The sequence below is a fragment of the Lepisma saccharinum genome, chromosome 24 (genome assembly GCF_977018435.1).
Source record: "Lepisma saccharinum chromosome 24, izLepSacc3.1, whole genome shotgun sequence".
Classification (NCBI taxonomy): domain Eukaryota; kingdom Metazoa; phylum Arthropoda; class Insecta; order Zygentoma; family Lepismatidae; genus Lepisma; species Lepisma saccharinum.
In genome coordinates this window covers 60,421,642-60,440,123 of record NC_139252.1, presented here as the reverse complement: position 1 = coordinate 60,440,123, position 18,482 = coordinate 60,421,642, and the positions used below count along the sequence as shown (strand labels likewise).

At 39.2% G+C, this 18,482-nt stretch overlaps 1 protein-coding gene across 1 annotated transcript in view; it reads left to right on the top strand.

The window, feature by feature from the left end:
- Positions 1–18,084, top strand: part of LOC145978442 (uncharacterized) — a 95,307-nt gene extending 77,223 nt beyond the window's left edge. Inside the window, exon 2 of the mRNA XM_083111088.1 lies at positions 16,159–18,084. Within this exon, the coding sequence (XP_082967214.1) occupies positions 16,159–16,759 (601 nt within the window). The 3' untranslated portion in view covers positions 16,760–18,084. The remainder of the gene's footprint in view (positions 1–16,158) is intronic.
- The last annotated feature ends 398 nt before the right edge of the window (positions 18,085–18,482 follow it).

Sequence of the window (18,482 nt, the reverse complement as noted above, 5' to 3'; positions counted from 1 at the left end):
GTCAGTTAGACTGACTATACTTGCTTGTTTGTCTGAATTGTTTCTTGATGTCCACTTTATGCACAGTAAGGGTAATCGGGACTGGACCGAACCGGGTCCTCCACCGGGTATCGAACCCGAAACCCCTTGATTACAAGACGACGACACTACCACTACGCCATCGGGAAGGCTATACTTACCGACTATACTTCCGCGGTCCTGAGTACGAAGGAACTTAACTTTCTTTCAGTTTGGAATGAACTCTGCCAATTTCTTGTGGAGGGTGCTCGATGGACAGGTTCGACACCTCTCCCGGCGCCCATAGGTGGACGAAACTTCTACCAACCGGACTGCTGCACGCCACTGTACCTGCTCACCTAGCACCGCCAACCCTCCAAAGGTAATTTAACCGTATATATCATATTACAAGTGGAAGCGCCTTATTCTTCATGGTTCGTCGGCAGAATCCGTTTGATAAAGCTTGGCTGGTCCATTTAGGATCCCGGCAGCAGAGGAGGTCCCCTCGAACTCTCCAAATCACAGGGGGCCTCTGTCCCCTTGGCGAAGGGTTGGGGGGACAGGAGGAGGGAGGGACGAACGAAGTTAATACGAAGCCACTTAGGCAGTCGCCGCAGGATGGCTCTTAATATGGACAAGGAATTTCCAGGTCCCAACCCAATCACTGGCCAGAGATTGCAGGCTAACGTGGTCGGGAAATCGGATTTTTCTCGCATCCGCAAGGGATGGCAGTGTTGCCAAGGATTACACTAAAAAAATCAGTACATCTATCCCTAACCGAGAAATGCATTTTGCAGTAATCTGATTCTTGCTGCTCTGAAGACAGGAGCAACCTACTACTCTGCCTACCAAAATAGCCTAAGAAATTTCAGAATAAGTTATGGAATAGGAAGGGTAACATGGAGAAAGGACTAAAATGAGACAGGAAGATTGAGATAGAAATTGATAGAACGATGTAGAGAAGAAGAAAAGGAAACAAGTAAAAGAGAAAGGAAAGAAGATAGAATGGAAATATAGAAATAGCCGAAGAAATAAGTAGAGAAACAGAAGAGAGAAAGAAAAAGTATAAACAGAAGGAAAATTAAGATATAGAATAAGAAAAGGAAATGGGAGAGATAGTGAGAGATTGAGAAAGAAAAGAGATGGTAAGAAAGGGATTGAGAAAGAAGAGAGGTAAAAAAAGGATTGAGAAAGAAGAGAGGGTAAGAAAGGGATTGAGAAAGAAGAGAGGGTAAGAAAGTGATTGAGAAAGAAGAGGGTAAGAATAGGATTGAGAAAGAAGAGAGGGAAAGAATGGGATTGAGAAAGAAGAGAGGGTAAGAAAGGGATTGAGAAAGAATGGGATTGAGAAAGAAGAGAGGGAAAGAAACGGATTGAGAAAGAAAAGACGGAAAGAAACGGATTGAGAAAGAAAAGAGGGAAAGAAAGGCATTGAGAAAGAGAGAAGGAGATTAAGAAAGAAAGAAAGAGACTGAGATAGAGAAGAGATGGTTTAGAAAGAGGGGGAGAGAGAGAGAGAGAATGAGATAGGAGATAGAGTGAAATAGAAAGGTAGAAGATTGAGAAAGAGATTTAGAAACAAGAGAGAGGGAAAGCAATGGATTGAAATGTGATAGAAAGCTGCCCTGAAAAATATTCATGTGAGTTTCCTATGTTCTGTTACGTATAAGTCGAAGAAGGTAAATATGAAAAGTGGGTAGCACGACAATACTGTACTTTTGGAACTCTGTGTATAAAGGAAACTAAAACAGAATATTTGACATAAGTCGACGAAACTAAGACAACGCTTGACTTTCTGAAGATTGTGCTGTGAAATGAACCAAACACTTTTCAATAAATTCACCTTATCCTCCTTTGTTATTGTAAGTCTTAAAAAAATTTGTTACGAGACACTTCTGCTGAAATAATTTTTGGATATATTTTCTCTTCCTCTTTTATGATCATATATGTACCATTTTTTGAATGTAAAAATATAATATTGAAGATTGTAATCGTAGCTAAATGGCGGAAAAGCTTGTATGCTCTTAACTGCGCCATCTGTTTTTAATAAAAGAAACACGATTACAAGAGATGAGACGGGTTTGTAAATATGCTAAAGAAGACAACAGCAGAAGAATGAGGACTGGTAAGAGTAAAAATGAAGACGGGATTTTGAGTCGAAACTTGAAGAGCATGAAATGAGTACGATTTGGCAGAAATCTACCCAAACTCGTTCCTAATAAGATATTTTCCTTGCGAACCCAAAATGCTCAACCAAGCGAACTAGTAAACAACGGAGGCATGTCTTTTCAGATCACGTCAATGCGAGGTACTTGGATGAATGGCTTGTCGCCAATCATTAGTGTAACAAGGTGCCTTAGAACATTCCTTACCTTCTTAAGTATCTGGAGATTGGTATCTATGGCAACCTTTTGAAGCAAAATAGTAAGATTATTTACGAGAGATTTGTCGCTAGGTTATAGCATAAGAGCCACAGGTCCAGAGGGGTACAAAAATGAAACGCTGAAGGGGCAGAAGGGATAATGACCATTCACTATTAAAATTCCATTAATATGGTGATAATGGCAAAATAAAACTACATGTCAAGTCTTTTTACTTGTTTACCCACGAGCCCGTCCTATTTCCATAGCATAACCAATCAGAAGCGACCTGCAGGTCACGAGTGCAGTTGTAATGGCGGCCGAGTCAGATGTAAACAACGTACCACTTCACATGTTTAAAAGCCGATAACTATCCAACCGAGAGGAATAACGTTTCATGTAAAAAGTTTTTATGTACAAAGGAATGGCACTGCTTAAATACATACTTTATAACGTGTATAGTACACGTGTGGAAGAATAATTTAGTTGTTTCAATTGTAAACACCGTGCATTCACCATAGATGGCGTAACTGGACGTGCCTTTCGTGCTGTACATATTGCACATTGTAATCGCAAAAGATAACCAAAAAGTTACAGGAAATGCATCCTTGTAAAGGGCTATCTGCTACGAGGTTTGCTGGAAACGTTTCTGCAAACTACCACCTACAGTGGCGCTAGTGTTCCGCTATTATAAAAATCGGAAGAATGTTCAAATTATCTTTGATTGTTTGTTTAAGCCTATTCCTTTATTTTTCACAGCAGTGTGAAGAAGTAGTTTCGTGTGAGAAATGGAAATTTCTCGTGAACACTTTCGGGCAATGATTTTTTTATGATTTCAAATGTAGTTTAACACCGAAACAATGCATCGAGCGACTTCATTTGGCTTTTGGAGATGAGGCACCTTCCAATAGGACTGTGTACAATTGGTTTTCCGAATTCCAGCGTGGTCGCACATTTCTCAATGATGAATTTCGTGAAGGTCGTCCATCCACGAACTCGAAACTAAACAGCAATCCACTGTTTGGGTGTTTCAAAGTGAGCCGAAACCAACAAAAGTTGTTTGTTCGAGGAGTGCTGCTAAGCAAATGATTGCTTGTTTCTTCGGTTATACCGGACATGTGGCAACAATAGCTTTAGAAGATCGAAGGACTGTAAATGCTGAGTGGTATACAACAATTTGTTTGCCAGAGGTCATCAATGAATTGCGTAAAACAAACCCAAATCGTCGCAGTATTCTTCAACACGACAACGCCAGTTCCCACTCAGCACACCAAACTGTTGAATGTTTGTCCAGTAAAAATGTCGAATTAATAACTCATTGTCCGTACTCACCTGATTTATCACCTAATGACTTCTTTTTGTTCCCACACATGAAAAATAAGATGCGTGGTGAGCAATTTGTGTCGCCTGAAGCAGCTGTTGACGCATTCCGAACAGCGGTTTCTGAGGTATCAGCTTCAGAGTGGAAAAAATGCTTTCAAAATTGGTTTGAGCGTATGTAAAAGTGTATCGATCTTAAGGGTGAATACTTTGATAAACAATAAAGCCATTCCCAGAATTTCGCATGTCTTTTTCCATATTGATTGCAGAAACTTTTCCAGCAGCCCTCGTATAAGATTTTTGGAAGTGTTTATGGTATGAAAAATGTTAAAGGAAATGTCTCAGTCTAGAGCGAGCCTTATTCTGTTCACAGACTCGTAGGGTATTTGCGTCCACCCAGTGCTCTTCCCTTTACATACAGACCTAGCCTCTTCAAATTGTTTATACCAATGGTAGATGTGCTTCCGAGATGGTGCTTAGTATAACAATGGGCGCAGAGATGTCTTTCCACCATTGTGATTGCTAGCTCGAACCCACAATACGCCTTCAGTTAAACACGCACCAGTTTGCTACACTAGCGATCCTGGCGGAGCAATGTCAAAGCTGCATAAGAGCGCCGAGTGGAAGAAAGTAACTTCCAGGGTTTCTCTTTATATCGATTCCTTGTTTGATATTCTATCGTAAACATTTACGTCATAATTACTTCGTAAAGCTGTTTCATTCTCTTTGACTTATACCTGTAGCTGTAGTTAGCACCACTGTCTTCTGGTTGATACATGGAAACAATGTTTATTAAAAACAAAAACTTGAAAAGAACTGGGTTTCACGCGTGCCTCTCGCTCGCAATAAATTGTAATCCCTTGAGCTGCAGAAGCAGGATAGTCGTTAACCGGAAAAATAAAAATATCCGCTCAGGCCATTAGGAGGCAATGACACGCCAGCGGCTTACAAGTCTGTCGTGTTTTCCGACTTCACGTATCAGCTACGCTTGTTTGCACACTGTATAGAAACGTAACTGCTACCAACGAATTTGGAGTCCATACAGTGGCGCGGCAGAAGGGGGTAGAGGGCAATTTTTCTACTCCTGCATAATACCGTATATCCCATGGATATTCAGCACTTGAGAACCTCTGGGTATCCATAATATCCATCGATATGATATGGATAGTGTAGTTGACTGACTGACTCTCTATGGCTGTAGCAATACAAGCCTTCCATCTGTCCCTCTCCTGGACAAGATCAAACCAATCTCTATTTCCTTTAGGTCCATCTCAACGTTATCCCTCAATCTTCGTCTTGGCCTTCCTACAGGTCTCTTACAATGTAAACTCTTCTTTCCTCTCCCATTCGTGCCACATGGCTTGTCCACCTAAGTCTTCTTGATTTAATTATTCTAATAATATCTGAACATGAATACGAATTTTGCAGTTCTAAAATATGTAACATCATATTTATGATACTGTGGATATCCTATAGATATCCTTTGGAGATTTGTGCCGCGTGGGCAGTTACACTACTGAGTCACTTGTTCCTTAAGTGTTTCCATAAGAGGCTATGAGCCATTCCATGTGAAAATGAAATATTTTTATTGAAAATATCACTTACTATATATGAAATTAAAGGGAAAAACTATGAAGAATTTGGAATTATTAATACAAACATTAGTTTCATGCTTTTAGAATAACATATTGTTTCAAACCTATTATTTCTTATAGTAGAAATTGAATTTTATGTGTGGTTTCTACTTAATTTAATTTAATTATGATACAGTATTATACCATAAGAAAACTAAAATAATTCAAATTTCGTTCAAATTTCGTTCAAATTGTCACATTTATTTGTTTCTATATCTTAAGCTCTGAAGAATCCTACTTCATTTCTGATACAAACCTTAGTTTGAAGAATCTATTTATGATAATGTTCATAGCCTTTACATTGATCCATAATCCTACATGTGCATGACGTCACATCCGTCACAGGCAAAAAATGGTTATGCAGAAAGTATGTAGTAATATTTTCAGAAACTATAAGCATCTAAATGTCGAGTAAAGTTTGCTTTGTGAAAATGTAATGAAATTGTTTCAGTAAACCCATATATTTAACAGAGTTTTCTGAAAGACTGAATAAGGTCATAAAGTCATGTCTCAGAAGTGTCACACCCGTCACAAGTTCAAAGAATGTATTTTCTGTAGCTGAGAATTGAGATGGGGGAGAAATATTTTGCATGACCTTCCATCAAGGACAATGAAATTGCATGAATTGATAGAGTTACATATTTGAAGGTGCTGAGAAAATAATTTAAAAACGAATGTAAATTTGTCTGATTGTCACATCCGCCACAATAGAATTGCCCCTATATAAAACCGTATCTTCCATCTGACACCGTGCAAAGTATTACATTTCACTCTTTGACTCGTGCCTCGTGAAGGAACCAGTCCCCCTGTCCTTAAAAGGAAGACGATAAAACCGAAGACTTCCGTATTGCGAATGGCAGCAAAGAACGAGAGAAGAGTGCAACGAGGAAACGAAAAAAAAAACAGACTCCCATAAATCCACGAACATCGACAGGCACCGAAAAACGACCTCACAGTCTAGTGGTCCATTCGCCAGAGCCTGCAGCCGCCCTTCAATTACCATCGGCACGAGGAAACTGGCGGCGGAATGCCAATGAGGATGATGGCACCAAATGCACACTCGGCTAATTACCACATGCGCCGACGTGTGTACATCACCGTCCCCGTAAACCCTTCTTATTGAAGGCTTCCGAAGGTCTGAAGATTACCAGCACGGGGCAACCTCAGTCATTCACCTCGCGTGGGAGTGGTGCTGACACACTCGTCTCCGATCGCATATGGGATCGGGCAATTTGAGTGCACCTTGCAGGTGTTCCCACTATGATTGGTGCGGGGCACATCCAGCAGCTAACACTTGGCGAAAATCGGTTCCTAAGGCGCAACCCATTTTCGCAACGTCTTAGCAGCTGGGTGTGCCTCTCGCCCTCCGCTATGGGTGAAATGAACCATTTCAAGATCTTCTCCTGCAAGAGTGGTGTTTGCAGCCTGCTTGTCTTCTCATCTTCAGCGCTCTTGGCTATTTCTATTGATCTTACATTATACTTACACATGTTCCCCCCTTTGCCGAATGGTTAGGTCTTTTTTTCCATGGCTGAGGGCCGTTCCTGGCGTGATCGCAGCTACCTCGAATCACGGAGACACCTGGTGAGCAAATTTTAGTTCGAGTATTTAGACCGTTGATATAAAAACGAACATCACACGGAACTCTTAAGTGCATCAACTGACAGTCAAGGGTGCCCGCAGGATTTTTCTCGGGGGGGGGGGGGGTGAAGGCAGGGTATGATATCCTTCTTCCCCTTCAATCATAGATACTAATTTACTTTCATTCTATTATTATTTTATAAATGATTAAATTCAAATTGATTTGAATTGAAAATACTTTGGCTTTGTAGACAAGTTCAGACTTGACTAACTAACTAACTAACTCACTCTCTAGCCTTCTTAAACCCGAAGGTTTATGGCTGCAGCAGCACAAGCCTTCCATCTGTCTCTATCCTGGGCAAGATCAATCCAATCTTTTCCATCCTTCCATTAGGTCCATCTGAATGTTATCCTCTTGGGCTTCCTACTGGCCTCTTTCCATAAGGTTTTCCAACAAAAATCTTGTGGACTCTTCTTTCCTCTCCCATTCATGCCTATCTAAGTCGTCTTGATTTAATTATTCAAATAATATCTGGACATAAAGTTCAGACTTGACTCCATTATACCTAGGTATAAATAGAAACTGGATTCACCTTGCTTTCTTTCCACAAATATCTATCTCTTCGTTGATAAACACTTCTCCGTCTTTTTGTGCTTATTTAGGGTGGACAGATATCAAAGAGAGAACACTTAATCTGTTCTCCTTAATGGTACATCTGACCAGAATTTATACGTGTCGAAGGCTTACAAAAGTAACTCAAAATTACGGCACGTGAATTCTCAAAATCAGATCCCGACTTTTCGGGATCCAGAACAGTCGAGAAATTACAAAAAATCGTATTCAAAAACTGATAGTTCTTGGTAGTTTCTTCACTTTAATAGTCGGAAATTTCTTGAAATTAACGATTATTATTCCAGAAGTACAAAAGCAATTACTTGAGTGAGGGGGAAATAATGTGTAGGATTCGTGCTTAACACCGCATCGGGAAAATTCTCAGTTCCTTCTGAAGCAAGAGATGGCGCCACGCTTCCCCCTTGGCTGCGACACGATATGGGCGCTGCATTTCAAAGCGAATGATCTTGGCCTCGCTCACCTTTGCCTCTCTCCGAGGTCAACACCGATTCTGGTCCAGGATTCATCTCCAAGGCAGATGAGGCCAAACCTATGGAGAATCCGGTGATGCTGATGGCACTGTCCCTGCGAACCGGTAGGCCTTGGTTGAAAGTCCTTCGCAAGCAACGTTCTCGGTGTGATTGATGACAGGATGTATTAAGCTACTAAGCTGCCGTTGCCAGAATCAAGAAAAATCATTCCCGCGCATCGATCACACAAAGAAATTTTGTTGCGGTAGGTTTAAAGTCCGAGATTTTGAAACACGATGACTGATTTCGTCCAGGCCAATGCTTCTGTTGTGACAACTTGTGGTGAAAAATTTTAATTTATCAAAATCATTGTGGTACAAAGTTCTCCCTCTTTCCATGTATACAATATGCTGTATTAACTTCCGTGCAGTGGCGGCGCAAGGGTTCCAAAACTGGGGGAGGCAAGGACACATTTCTTTCTCTTGGTAGATAAGGTTTAGCATAGTGCGGGAGTAAAAGTGGCAAAAAGTGGGTGGCAACTGCCCCCCTCGCCTCTTTATCGCCGCCACTGCTTCCGTGTATCGTATTTAATTTATTTTCCGGATTTTTCTGGCTTGTTTATCCCATATCGTCACTCTACTTCCTCAACTTAATATCTAAAGGAATTTGCCCTACGCCACTGACTCGAAGCACAGTCCAAACTCCTGGGCCCAGAAACCTGAAAGTTTAGAAGTGGTGTCTCCTTCTTATGACGTAAGTCTGCACTAAGAAAATGCTTTCCGAATATTTTTTTTCACTCGCCTCACTTAGTATTCCGGCAGTTTGTTTCTTTATACAGATATTTGCAGAAGATAAATTCCAGTATGTGATTTGATTGCGATAAAGCCTTCCTGTAATATAGTTTTAATATTTATTAATGGAAGATAAAAATGCTTCTAACCGTGTGTACAGTGGGATCCATGAGTATTACCGTGCAAATTGTCCATCACCATGTTCGTGAACTTTATTTGACCCAATAAGAGCTTCAAGAATTAAAAGAAAACTCAAAACTAGCTGTTGACAACTTCTGCACGAGCATACAGAAAAATACATCGCTTAAAAAACACACAGGATTTAAGAGAAATATTAATGAAAATAGTCAAGGACAACTTGCATGGTAATACTCATGGATCTCACTGTACAATGGGATCTACTAGTATTACTCGGCAAATTGACCATGACTATTTTCACTAATTCTTCTCTTACATCCTATGAGTTTTTAAGCGATGGATTTCTATGTTTGCTGGTGCAAAAGTTGTCAGTAGCTTGCTTGGAATTTCATTTCAATTCTTGAAGCTTTCATTTCTGTAAAACAAATAGAATAAACGTGGTAATGGACAAATTGTTTGATAATATTTGTGCATCACACCTTGCATATTGTGTGTGCGAACATTTAGAATTATCGATGGGTTTGCAATATATATTGTCGCATTGCCATCTATTGAGGAAATCCTTCTTAACACAAGATTTGTCACTGAACTATGAGACAAAAGTTGTACGGTTTTATCCGAAGGAAGTACAAGGTATTTCCTTCCAAATCTTCCACTTCCTCTCGAACGGATAAAAAAAAGGCAAGGAAGATGTTTGTTAACATTCCAAGCAACAGCGTTCATTAACATTCTTACAAGTTAAGGAATTGCACTGTGGCATTGTGCGAGTCGAAGCAAGAAATATGTTCGGTAAGAATGGAAACAGAAGGAACTAGATCGCAATTCTTCTTCTGGTGGACAATTCGTTATCTCGGCACTGATTCACGTCACGCGTCTGGCAGATTGTGCCCAGCAACTTCACTTTCTTCAGTGTCGTTTTTGCTTCGTGTGCTAAAAGATAGATGGCAGGAGAGTCGCTGTAACGTGCATTTGATACGAAGAGTACACAGAATGCTAACATTTGCATGAAAATGGCACCTGTGTGCTTCCCTTTATTTCTTTTTTTGTAGAAATGCAAGGAGAAGAAGCGATTTGCATGGAAAAGTGCCGCGACTGGTTTCTGGCGTTTGCTCCCGAGGTTGTTAAAGTAGAGTCGTGTGTTGAGGATCACGCTGGCCACGAGATGCAGTGTTACCAGGTCTTTGATCTATTCTTACGTCACAGATGTCGTAAATATTAATCGACTGAATTCTGGAAGAAACATATTAAGTGGGAAGGAAGGGTGGACAATTTGAACCATACTTTATTTATTCGTATTTGGAAAATAGTATGCAGGAAGTTCATACACAAAAGGATACCGAACAATGCTCTATGCAATTTATGCGTTTAGGATATAAGATAATGCAAATTATCAAGAATAATACGGTACAGTGGGATACACAAGTATCAAATTGTCCATGACTGTATTCATAACTTTTTCTCTTTCACTCTACGTGTTTTTAAGGACTGAGTTTTTACGTATACTGATGGATGTTTTGTCTGATATTTTGTCTCAATCCTTGAAGCTCTCATTGGGTATAAACAGAGAATAAACATGATGCTGGACAATTTGCTTCGTAATACTTATGCATCCCACTGTACCACAGAATATTCTATCATACTTTTCCCATAACTCTTTTTCACCACGTACGTTAAAATTATTCTATTACTACTTACATTCAGGGGTGCCAGTCCCCCCAAGGCCAGTGCCCCCCAGATCGTCATAATTCTCCATGAAGTATGTAATTACGACAGCGTGTCAACTACTAACATTTTACTGAAAGTCACTTTTTTAAACCTTGAATAAGACTTTACTTGATCTGCCCACCACCTAAATTCTTCCTTTTCTTCAGCATTTGACTGAATAATTAATTACTAAGGAAATGTATTTTGGTTGCTCCCGCCTCATCGCACAGATTGCAGCATGGTAGTAGCAAGGTGTAACATTTTTTTCTGCAAAAATACACATATTGAATTTTATATTATTTGAAGGAAAAATCTCCCCCAAAATTTTGACCTCAACCCTGTGGTCACCCCCTGACTATAATTACCCTGCTGTGGTTAATTTGCATTGTGTTATGTTCTAAACGCATTGTAACGTATACAATGGCGTCGCGACGTTTAGTTACCTCAGCGGCGTGATCCATAATTTTTGAAAACTGTGTGTGTGTGTGTGTGGGGGGGGGGGGGGGTTACGTATATTTCCCACGTCCTGGCAACCGTGCTGCCTCACTCCGAAACTGAACAGGCAGTCGATCCTTTTAGCAAGACAAGTGACAATGCGCACCCGTTGTATGCACAAAAGTGGATTGGAAAAAGCTTGCTCCCATTAGAAGTGTTTCAGTGGAAACGTGCGAGGAATTCAATTAGAGAGGGGAGGTATGTGCGGGTAATATTCGTTAAAGCAGATGAAGATTCGATCAAGTTATTGGATTTATAGCTGTGTCCGTATAGGAACAATGAGGCTTGAGTATTCGTTCGGCTCTTGCAACCGAAAGTATGAAAGCATGCATGATGAAAGCATGCATGGAAGCGGAGGCTTTTTCGAGAGCTATGTACAGTCAACGGCAAATATAATGGTAGGCAAATTATCCACCGCTATTTTCATTACTTTTTTATTCTACATCCTGTTACGTACCCCATGCGTCTGATGCGCGTGAGTGATTACAAATGTTAAACAGAGATGGCAGTACAAAACGTGCAAGACAAGTTTGCTGTAATATACATGAAAAACAGTGTAAATTAGCGCCAAAGTAAATTAGGATGATGAACAATAATAGAGTACGGTATAAGATAATAAAGAATATATATAAAGATGATAAATTATTATAATCACATTGTGTAATATACAACCGAATGAAAATAATTATGGACAATTCGCCTACTTTTTCTTTAGCCGTTGGGTGCACAATCGCTGGCTCATTTATTGTTGCGGTTCTTTTCACAGTATGTATAATTTATGTCGTTTCTCATTTGTTTTAAACTTAATGGACCTGTTAAACTATCAATTATGATGTATTTGAAGTATCTATACAAAAAAAAATCCATAACTTTACAGTGATGACACCCTAACAGTATTTTCACTGTGAATAAAAGCAACTTAGAATCCCTGAATCCAACTGTAGTAACAAGGGAGGTTATCTAAGTGTCCCCCTCCGATTTCCATGAAACTTGGCAGGTGTATAGAGGGCCCCAAAGGAAGAAATACGTGTTCTTGTGTTTCAGCCAAAAACCCTTTTTAGGGGCAACTCCCCCCCCCCCTCAATTGTCAAGATGAGGAGAAATTGAAGTGGGGATCTGACCCCGAAACCACGTAAATATGGCATAGGAAGAAACAGGGGGCATAGGGCCCCTCTATACACTTGCCAAGTTTCATGGAAATCGGAGGGGGACACTTAGATAACCTCCCGTGTAAGACACAAATGCCGTACATGATTGATGTGGTATAGCTTACTATGTATTTCTGCCAATTTTGGCTGATCGCTAAGATGAGGATGAGCAATGATATGATGAAATCGATGAAGGGACACTCACAAGGAACACGAATGCCCAGTGTAGCGACACCTGACGTCGAAGCGCAATGTGATAACCACTCCGCCACTAAAAATAGTTTGAAGCACTAACGTACGCAGATTCTTTTCCGGAGGATGCTGAAATTGTAAAGGTGGATGTTGCACAGCTGCATTCCAGAGGGCAGCAGGATACGCTATAAAATATTTCGTTATTTCCATCTTTTTACAAGTTGATGAAAGGCAAAAATGATAATATTTAATGGGAGTTTATAATTACCGATTTGATATTTACTGATTTAATTTGAATTTTTTTCTCAAAATTGCTGGACGGGCTGTAGCCACATCAGCTCCCCCTGCATACGTCTACAGTGCAGTGTAGAACCGTAGAACGGTTGTAAAACTTATATTGTTGTCGTGACGGGTTACTTAACATAAAAGTACTTAAAAGTTTATATTCAAGTACCAACGTGTTTACTGCAAACCAATGAAAGGCGAAGAAAGCAGTGGCATTGTTTTTCCCTGTGCTTCTGTGCTTTCTGCAGTTAGTTTTTTTTTTACGGTGGAGCAGCTGTAATTTTACAGTGACATTACTGGCGTCCTAATTGCCTGTAATTTCACAGTAAAATTACGGTTAAATTTTACATTGTTGTATGAATCTTTGACATTATTCCAGATCATCATCGTTATTATCATAAAGGTAAAATGTTCAGAATAAAATAAGTTTTAAATGTTTTAAAACAGGGAGCAATGCTGTTATTTTGTGATAGTGCATTAGGTTTAAGTCCCAGACAGTCATGATTAACCTAAAAAGGAAGAGAAGTAACGTAAAAATAGCTTAACATACAGAGAGCTTGTTGAGTTTGCTACACTGTCGAACGTAGTCAGTGTTGCCAGTTTTGCCCGGGGCTGCACAGGGGCGGTGTCCCCGTCGGAACTCGCTCTCGCTGATGTTGTCATTATCATCATGAAGGGGCTCGGCCGTCCTAACATGAAATCTTAATTGTTATGTGCCTTGATTAGAATTTATGTGTCCTTTGCTTCAAAAGGACACTCTTTTTCCTCTGGCTCAGGATAATTATCCTTACGCTCCTGAAGAAACAACTTCAGACATTCCGCTGATGTTGGCTTATGACAGTCTGAAGTTATGGCGGTGCCGCTTGATTGTAATATCTGAGCATACTTCACTGACAGGTGTATGCAAGCATGTACGCTCGCAACAAAGGGACCGAAAATATAACAATGAGCATTTCCTCTATAATTTCATGTGGATTACAGCTGTAGCACTTGCATTTCTCTCGTTAACTCTTCGCTTGTCTTAATATTGACTAGAGTGGTGCTATATTAGCATGCAAACATAGTTACGTCTGTCCTCTGTAAGTGCAAAGTCAAAACAAATAACTACGGTTACCTATGGCAGGTGTGCACGAATATTGCGCGTATGCATCTCATAAAGCCATAACACTGAAAGTAGCTGATAAGAAGTTGTGGGAACTTATACCGGGTGTTTCATAAGTAATTGACGGATTACAAAAAATACTGCAAGTAAAATATTGAACTTACGTTAAGGAAACCAGTAGGTGCATAAAGCCGATTCAACGCCCGAAAATGGGGCTCAGTCGGGCTCGCAGTGTTCCTAACTTGTAGCCTTTTACTATATATATTTTACAGTATTGCCAACTCATAGTCTTTTACGATGTAATTATATTTAACAGTATTGCTAGCTTATTGCAGCCTTTTACGCGGTATCGAAAATGGGGCTCAGTGGTGCTCGCAATATTTCCAACTCGTAGCTTCTTATAATGTATATTTTATATTGTTGCCAACTCGTAGCCTTTTACGCTGTATATTTTAAGGGCCTACTGAGTCCCATGAGTCGGTAACACTGCCGGTTGCTATGTAAAACACTGTTGGTAAGGTTAACATACATCGTAAAAAGCTATGGCCTTTTAAAATATACATCGTAAAAAGCTGTGGGCCTTCAAAATATACATCGTGAAAGGCAAACATGAGTTGGCAACACTGCCAATGAGGTTAACATACATCATAAAAAGCTGTGAGCCCTCAAATGGGGCTCAGTAGGCCCTTAAAATATACAGCGTAAAAGGCTACGAGTTGGCAACAATATAAAATATACATTTTAAAAAGCTACGAGTTGGAAATATTGCGAGCACCACTGAGCCCCATTTTCGATACCGCGTAAAAGGCTACAATAAGCTAGCAATACTGTTAAATATACATCGTAAAAGACTATGAGTTGGCAATACTCTAAAATATATATCGTAAAAGGCTACAAGTTAGCAACACTGCGAGCCCCATTTTCGGGCGTTGAATCGGCTTTATGCCCCTACTGAAACCAGTCAAGAACGAACAAGGAACTGTTTTTTTTTTCACCAACAAATGTTCAATGTGTGCACCATGGGTGACACGGCACACATCGACACGATGCCACACTCGCATCAACATGTGCCTGTCGACAGTGTCTATCGCTGCGATGATACGCTCCCTTAGGGCTGCGATATAACGCGGCATCGGTGAGACGAACACGCTAACCCTGTCTTTGATGAAACTCCACAAAAAGAAAGAAGTCACTCGGTGTAACACTGTGAGTCGTGTGGGTGATTTGAGTGTCGCCTAGCGGCAGGTATGTGAACCAGTGTTGCCACATGAAGGGAAATTTCCCTTTTGCAGGGGATTGCGGACCGAAATTTTAGCCAAAAGGGAAAAAAGGGAATTGCAGGGAAATTTTAAGGTCATCTGACTACATTATTCCAGTTATGTTAATTTCGAATTTCATATCCACATATTTGCTATTTATTTATTTTGCTATTCCTACTTGTTTCTGCTCCTATAAGGTTATTGTACGTTGCTTTTATGTATCTTTGGATAAATAGTAACTATGATGATTAACGATTAAATGGATTCCTGACCAGGATTCAAACCAGGGACATCTGGTCAGGAAGTGACGAAACTGAAATGTGAAAATTTTTTAAAATATTTTTTTATTCAAACGAATAACTAATTCAACGGAATACTTAATTACGTACTACTACTGCTTCCACCACCACCATTAATAATGCTGCTGCTACTACTACTACTACTAATTATTATTATTATTATTATTGATATATAGTTTGCTTAGGAGAAGGGAAAAAATGGTCCAAAGAGGGAAATTTTTGCCCCTTGGAAAGCGAAATTGTGCCTCCATATTGTGGCAACACTGATGTGAACTCTCAGCTTAACAAAACACACACGCACAAACTGTTTGCGTACCCCGACCGTTCTGGACTGGTTTTATTAACGTAAGTTTATTGGTTTACTTGCAATACATTTTTGTAACCCTTCAATTAATATTTATGAAACACCCGGTATTATGGCTACCAAGAATACAGGGTGGCCATAAAGTATTTCCAACATTACAAAGGTTTATTATAAAGAAACTATTAGTTACACCTGCATGGGTTGTGGCGACAGAAAGAGGAACTCATAGTATTCCCCCTTTGCTGTTGAACCGATCCCAAGTGCATCATTCGATGAATTTCGAATTTTGTGTATGGGTCGAAGATGTCGCATAGTTGTCTCTTTCCTGATCTTGAGAAGGATTGTTGACATAGACCAGAATTTAAGAGTATATTTGTACACTTGATTAGAAAATTTCACAGTGTGATTGTAATTGAAGATATTGTTCTGCAGCATTGACTAAGATTATTTGTCTCTCTCGTTTCAGCTTGGTAGCTGCAATCCTCTTCCTGGCGTCGGTTTGCTGCACTGGCGCCGCCTCGTCCAACCACGCTCTGTTCTCCAGGTTCGGACTCGCCCGCTGGGAAGGTCCGGACAAGCCCCAACTCTTCACCAGCAGAAGAATCGGAGAATCGTCCGTGTACTACATCAAGCTACCACCCAGTCAGTACTACTACACTCCTTTCCAGCAGGATCCGACGGTCCCTACGCCCTACCTCCCTGCCTTACCCGTCAACTTCATGTCCAACGGCAAACCTAACCAGATATACCACTGGAACATACCGTTCTTGACCAAGATGGCCGCTCGTGCACAAGCGAGGAAGAAGCTGGTGGATTCGCAGCCACCAAAGGCGAAAATCCCTCAAACCCAGTATAGCAACAGCAGAATCTACACGATTTCCAAGCAGAAACCTTTGAAAACCTTACCTAGGAAGCATGTCGACACTGAACCTAACCAGCTCTTCAAGACCTACAAGACGCCACTATATCCTTTCAGTAGAGTTTTCTCAGGTAATGGAAAGCCTCAGTCATTCTACGTCATCGATAACTCTGAAAAACCCATCTACTACCAAAGACTACTGCCTTGAGAATCAAAACATCTGAAGAACTAACTCGCTTGTAAAGACATTGATTCTGTTTCGTGTTTTTTTGATCAGTGATGTGGGCATTAAAAGGTTAAGAAGAAGGACTTGTACTGTCACAAGTGTGTAGTGTACTTATGCCCAGTGCTGTACATGAAGTATTTTGTACGAATACTGACTATCATCTTGTATAGGACAACAAGACGCATGTACTCAACCGATTTAATATAAGTTAACCATGACTAATATACACACTCAAGTGGTGTGATAACACGTTCTTAACGACATAATCATCCATATACATCAAGGAAATGACGTAACGTACTTTTGTAAAACGCTTTGAAAGTGTGTAAGTTCATATTTTCACTATGTACTCGTATACGTTATGAACTTGCTGTCTTGGGACAAAAGAGATTGAAGCTTATTTTCCATATTAATACAACAACAGTTGATTGCCTTGTTCCGGATCTCATTTCGCCTATGTTTTGTTAAGAAAGCATTTCATTGTTTAGAATGCATAATGTACCATATAGTTTACTTTTACCACATACATATATATTAAGTGTATCGTCTCAGCAATCAGTAATTAATAGTTATTCCATAGAACATAAAATATGTTTACAATATACATTATTGTATTTATATATTCATATGTTTTCAAATTTTCGTGCAGTTTAGAGTAATGGATGATTTTAAAGAAATGTCTAGAATTTATGTAAATATTTATTTGTTTATTTAGAAGTTATCCTTTGCATAAAGTAACTTGTATTACTAATCTGTCGTTATTTATCGAAAACATCAAGGAAATATTATTATCAAGTATAAACAACTAGATAATAATGAAATCTCAAGTTTACTGATAGAATCATGTGCCTCAAAATTAAATAAATGTAATATTGTCCTTGATATATTTTTATCCAGTAAATATATTAGTGTTGTATAAGACATACAATTATATGATTCATGAATAGCAAGTATATTATTTTAAGTATTGCATACGAACAATAATTATCAACCATTAATTTTGTAATCGCATGACTCACTTATATAGTTCTGGACTTACATAAAATAAATTATATGTATTTATATTCAGTATATAGTTTTACAAATTTTTGAATCATGTTATACAAAGAATCGTACGTGACAGATGAGAGTTACTAATAATATGCATTTAATAATTTGAATATTCTGACAAAATATTGATATATTATGATAATGAATGTACATATTTTTGATTCCATGTTCTTAACGAAGGCAAGTATATCTAATATGCATAGCACATGTACTTTTTACCAGCGTGTGTGATTTCCGTGTAAGATATTAATTTAATAAAATAAGTTTATATAAATTAGTTTCTTAATGTCGTTTCATTCTTAATATTGACTGTTTTGTGTTAAGTAGATCAAATGAAGATCATTATGATAGTTCTCATTAAAAATATGTATTATTGAATTTATTTCTTTTAAATTCAAACCAATCGAATGAGCTATTACTCGACCAGTTTACCATTTACAATTTTCAGGTTACCACATGTGCATCTAGCGAAGGGGATGCCAGGAAAATAGGAAAACATCAGCTCTCATCCAGCAACTTATTCTGGTTCATTTAATATGATTTTTATTCGATTTTTTAATTTATCGTCGATTTTCTGCAAGTATTAGCTAATCGCGACGATGAGGGATGATATGAAATTAATGAGGGGACGTTCACAAGTTCTTTCACCCATGTT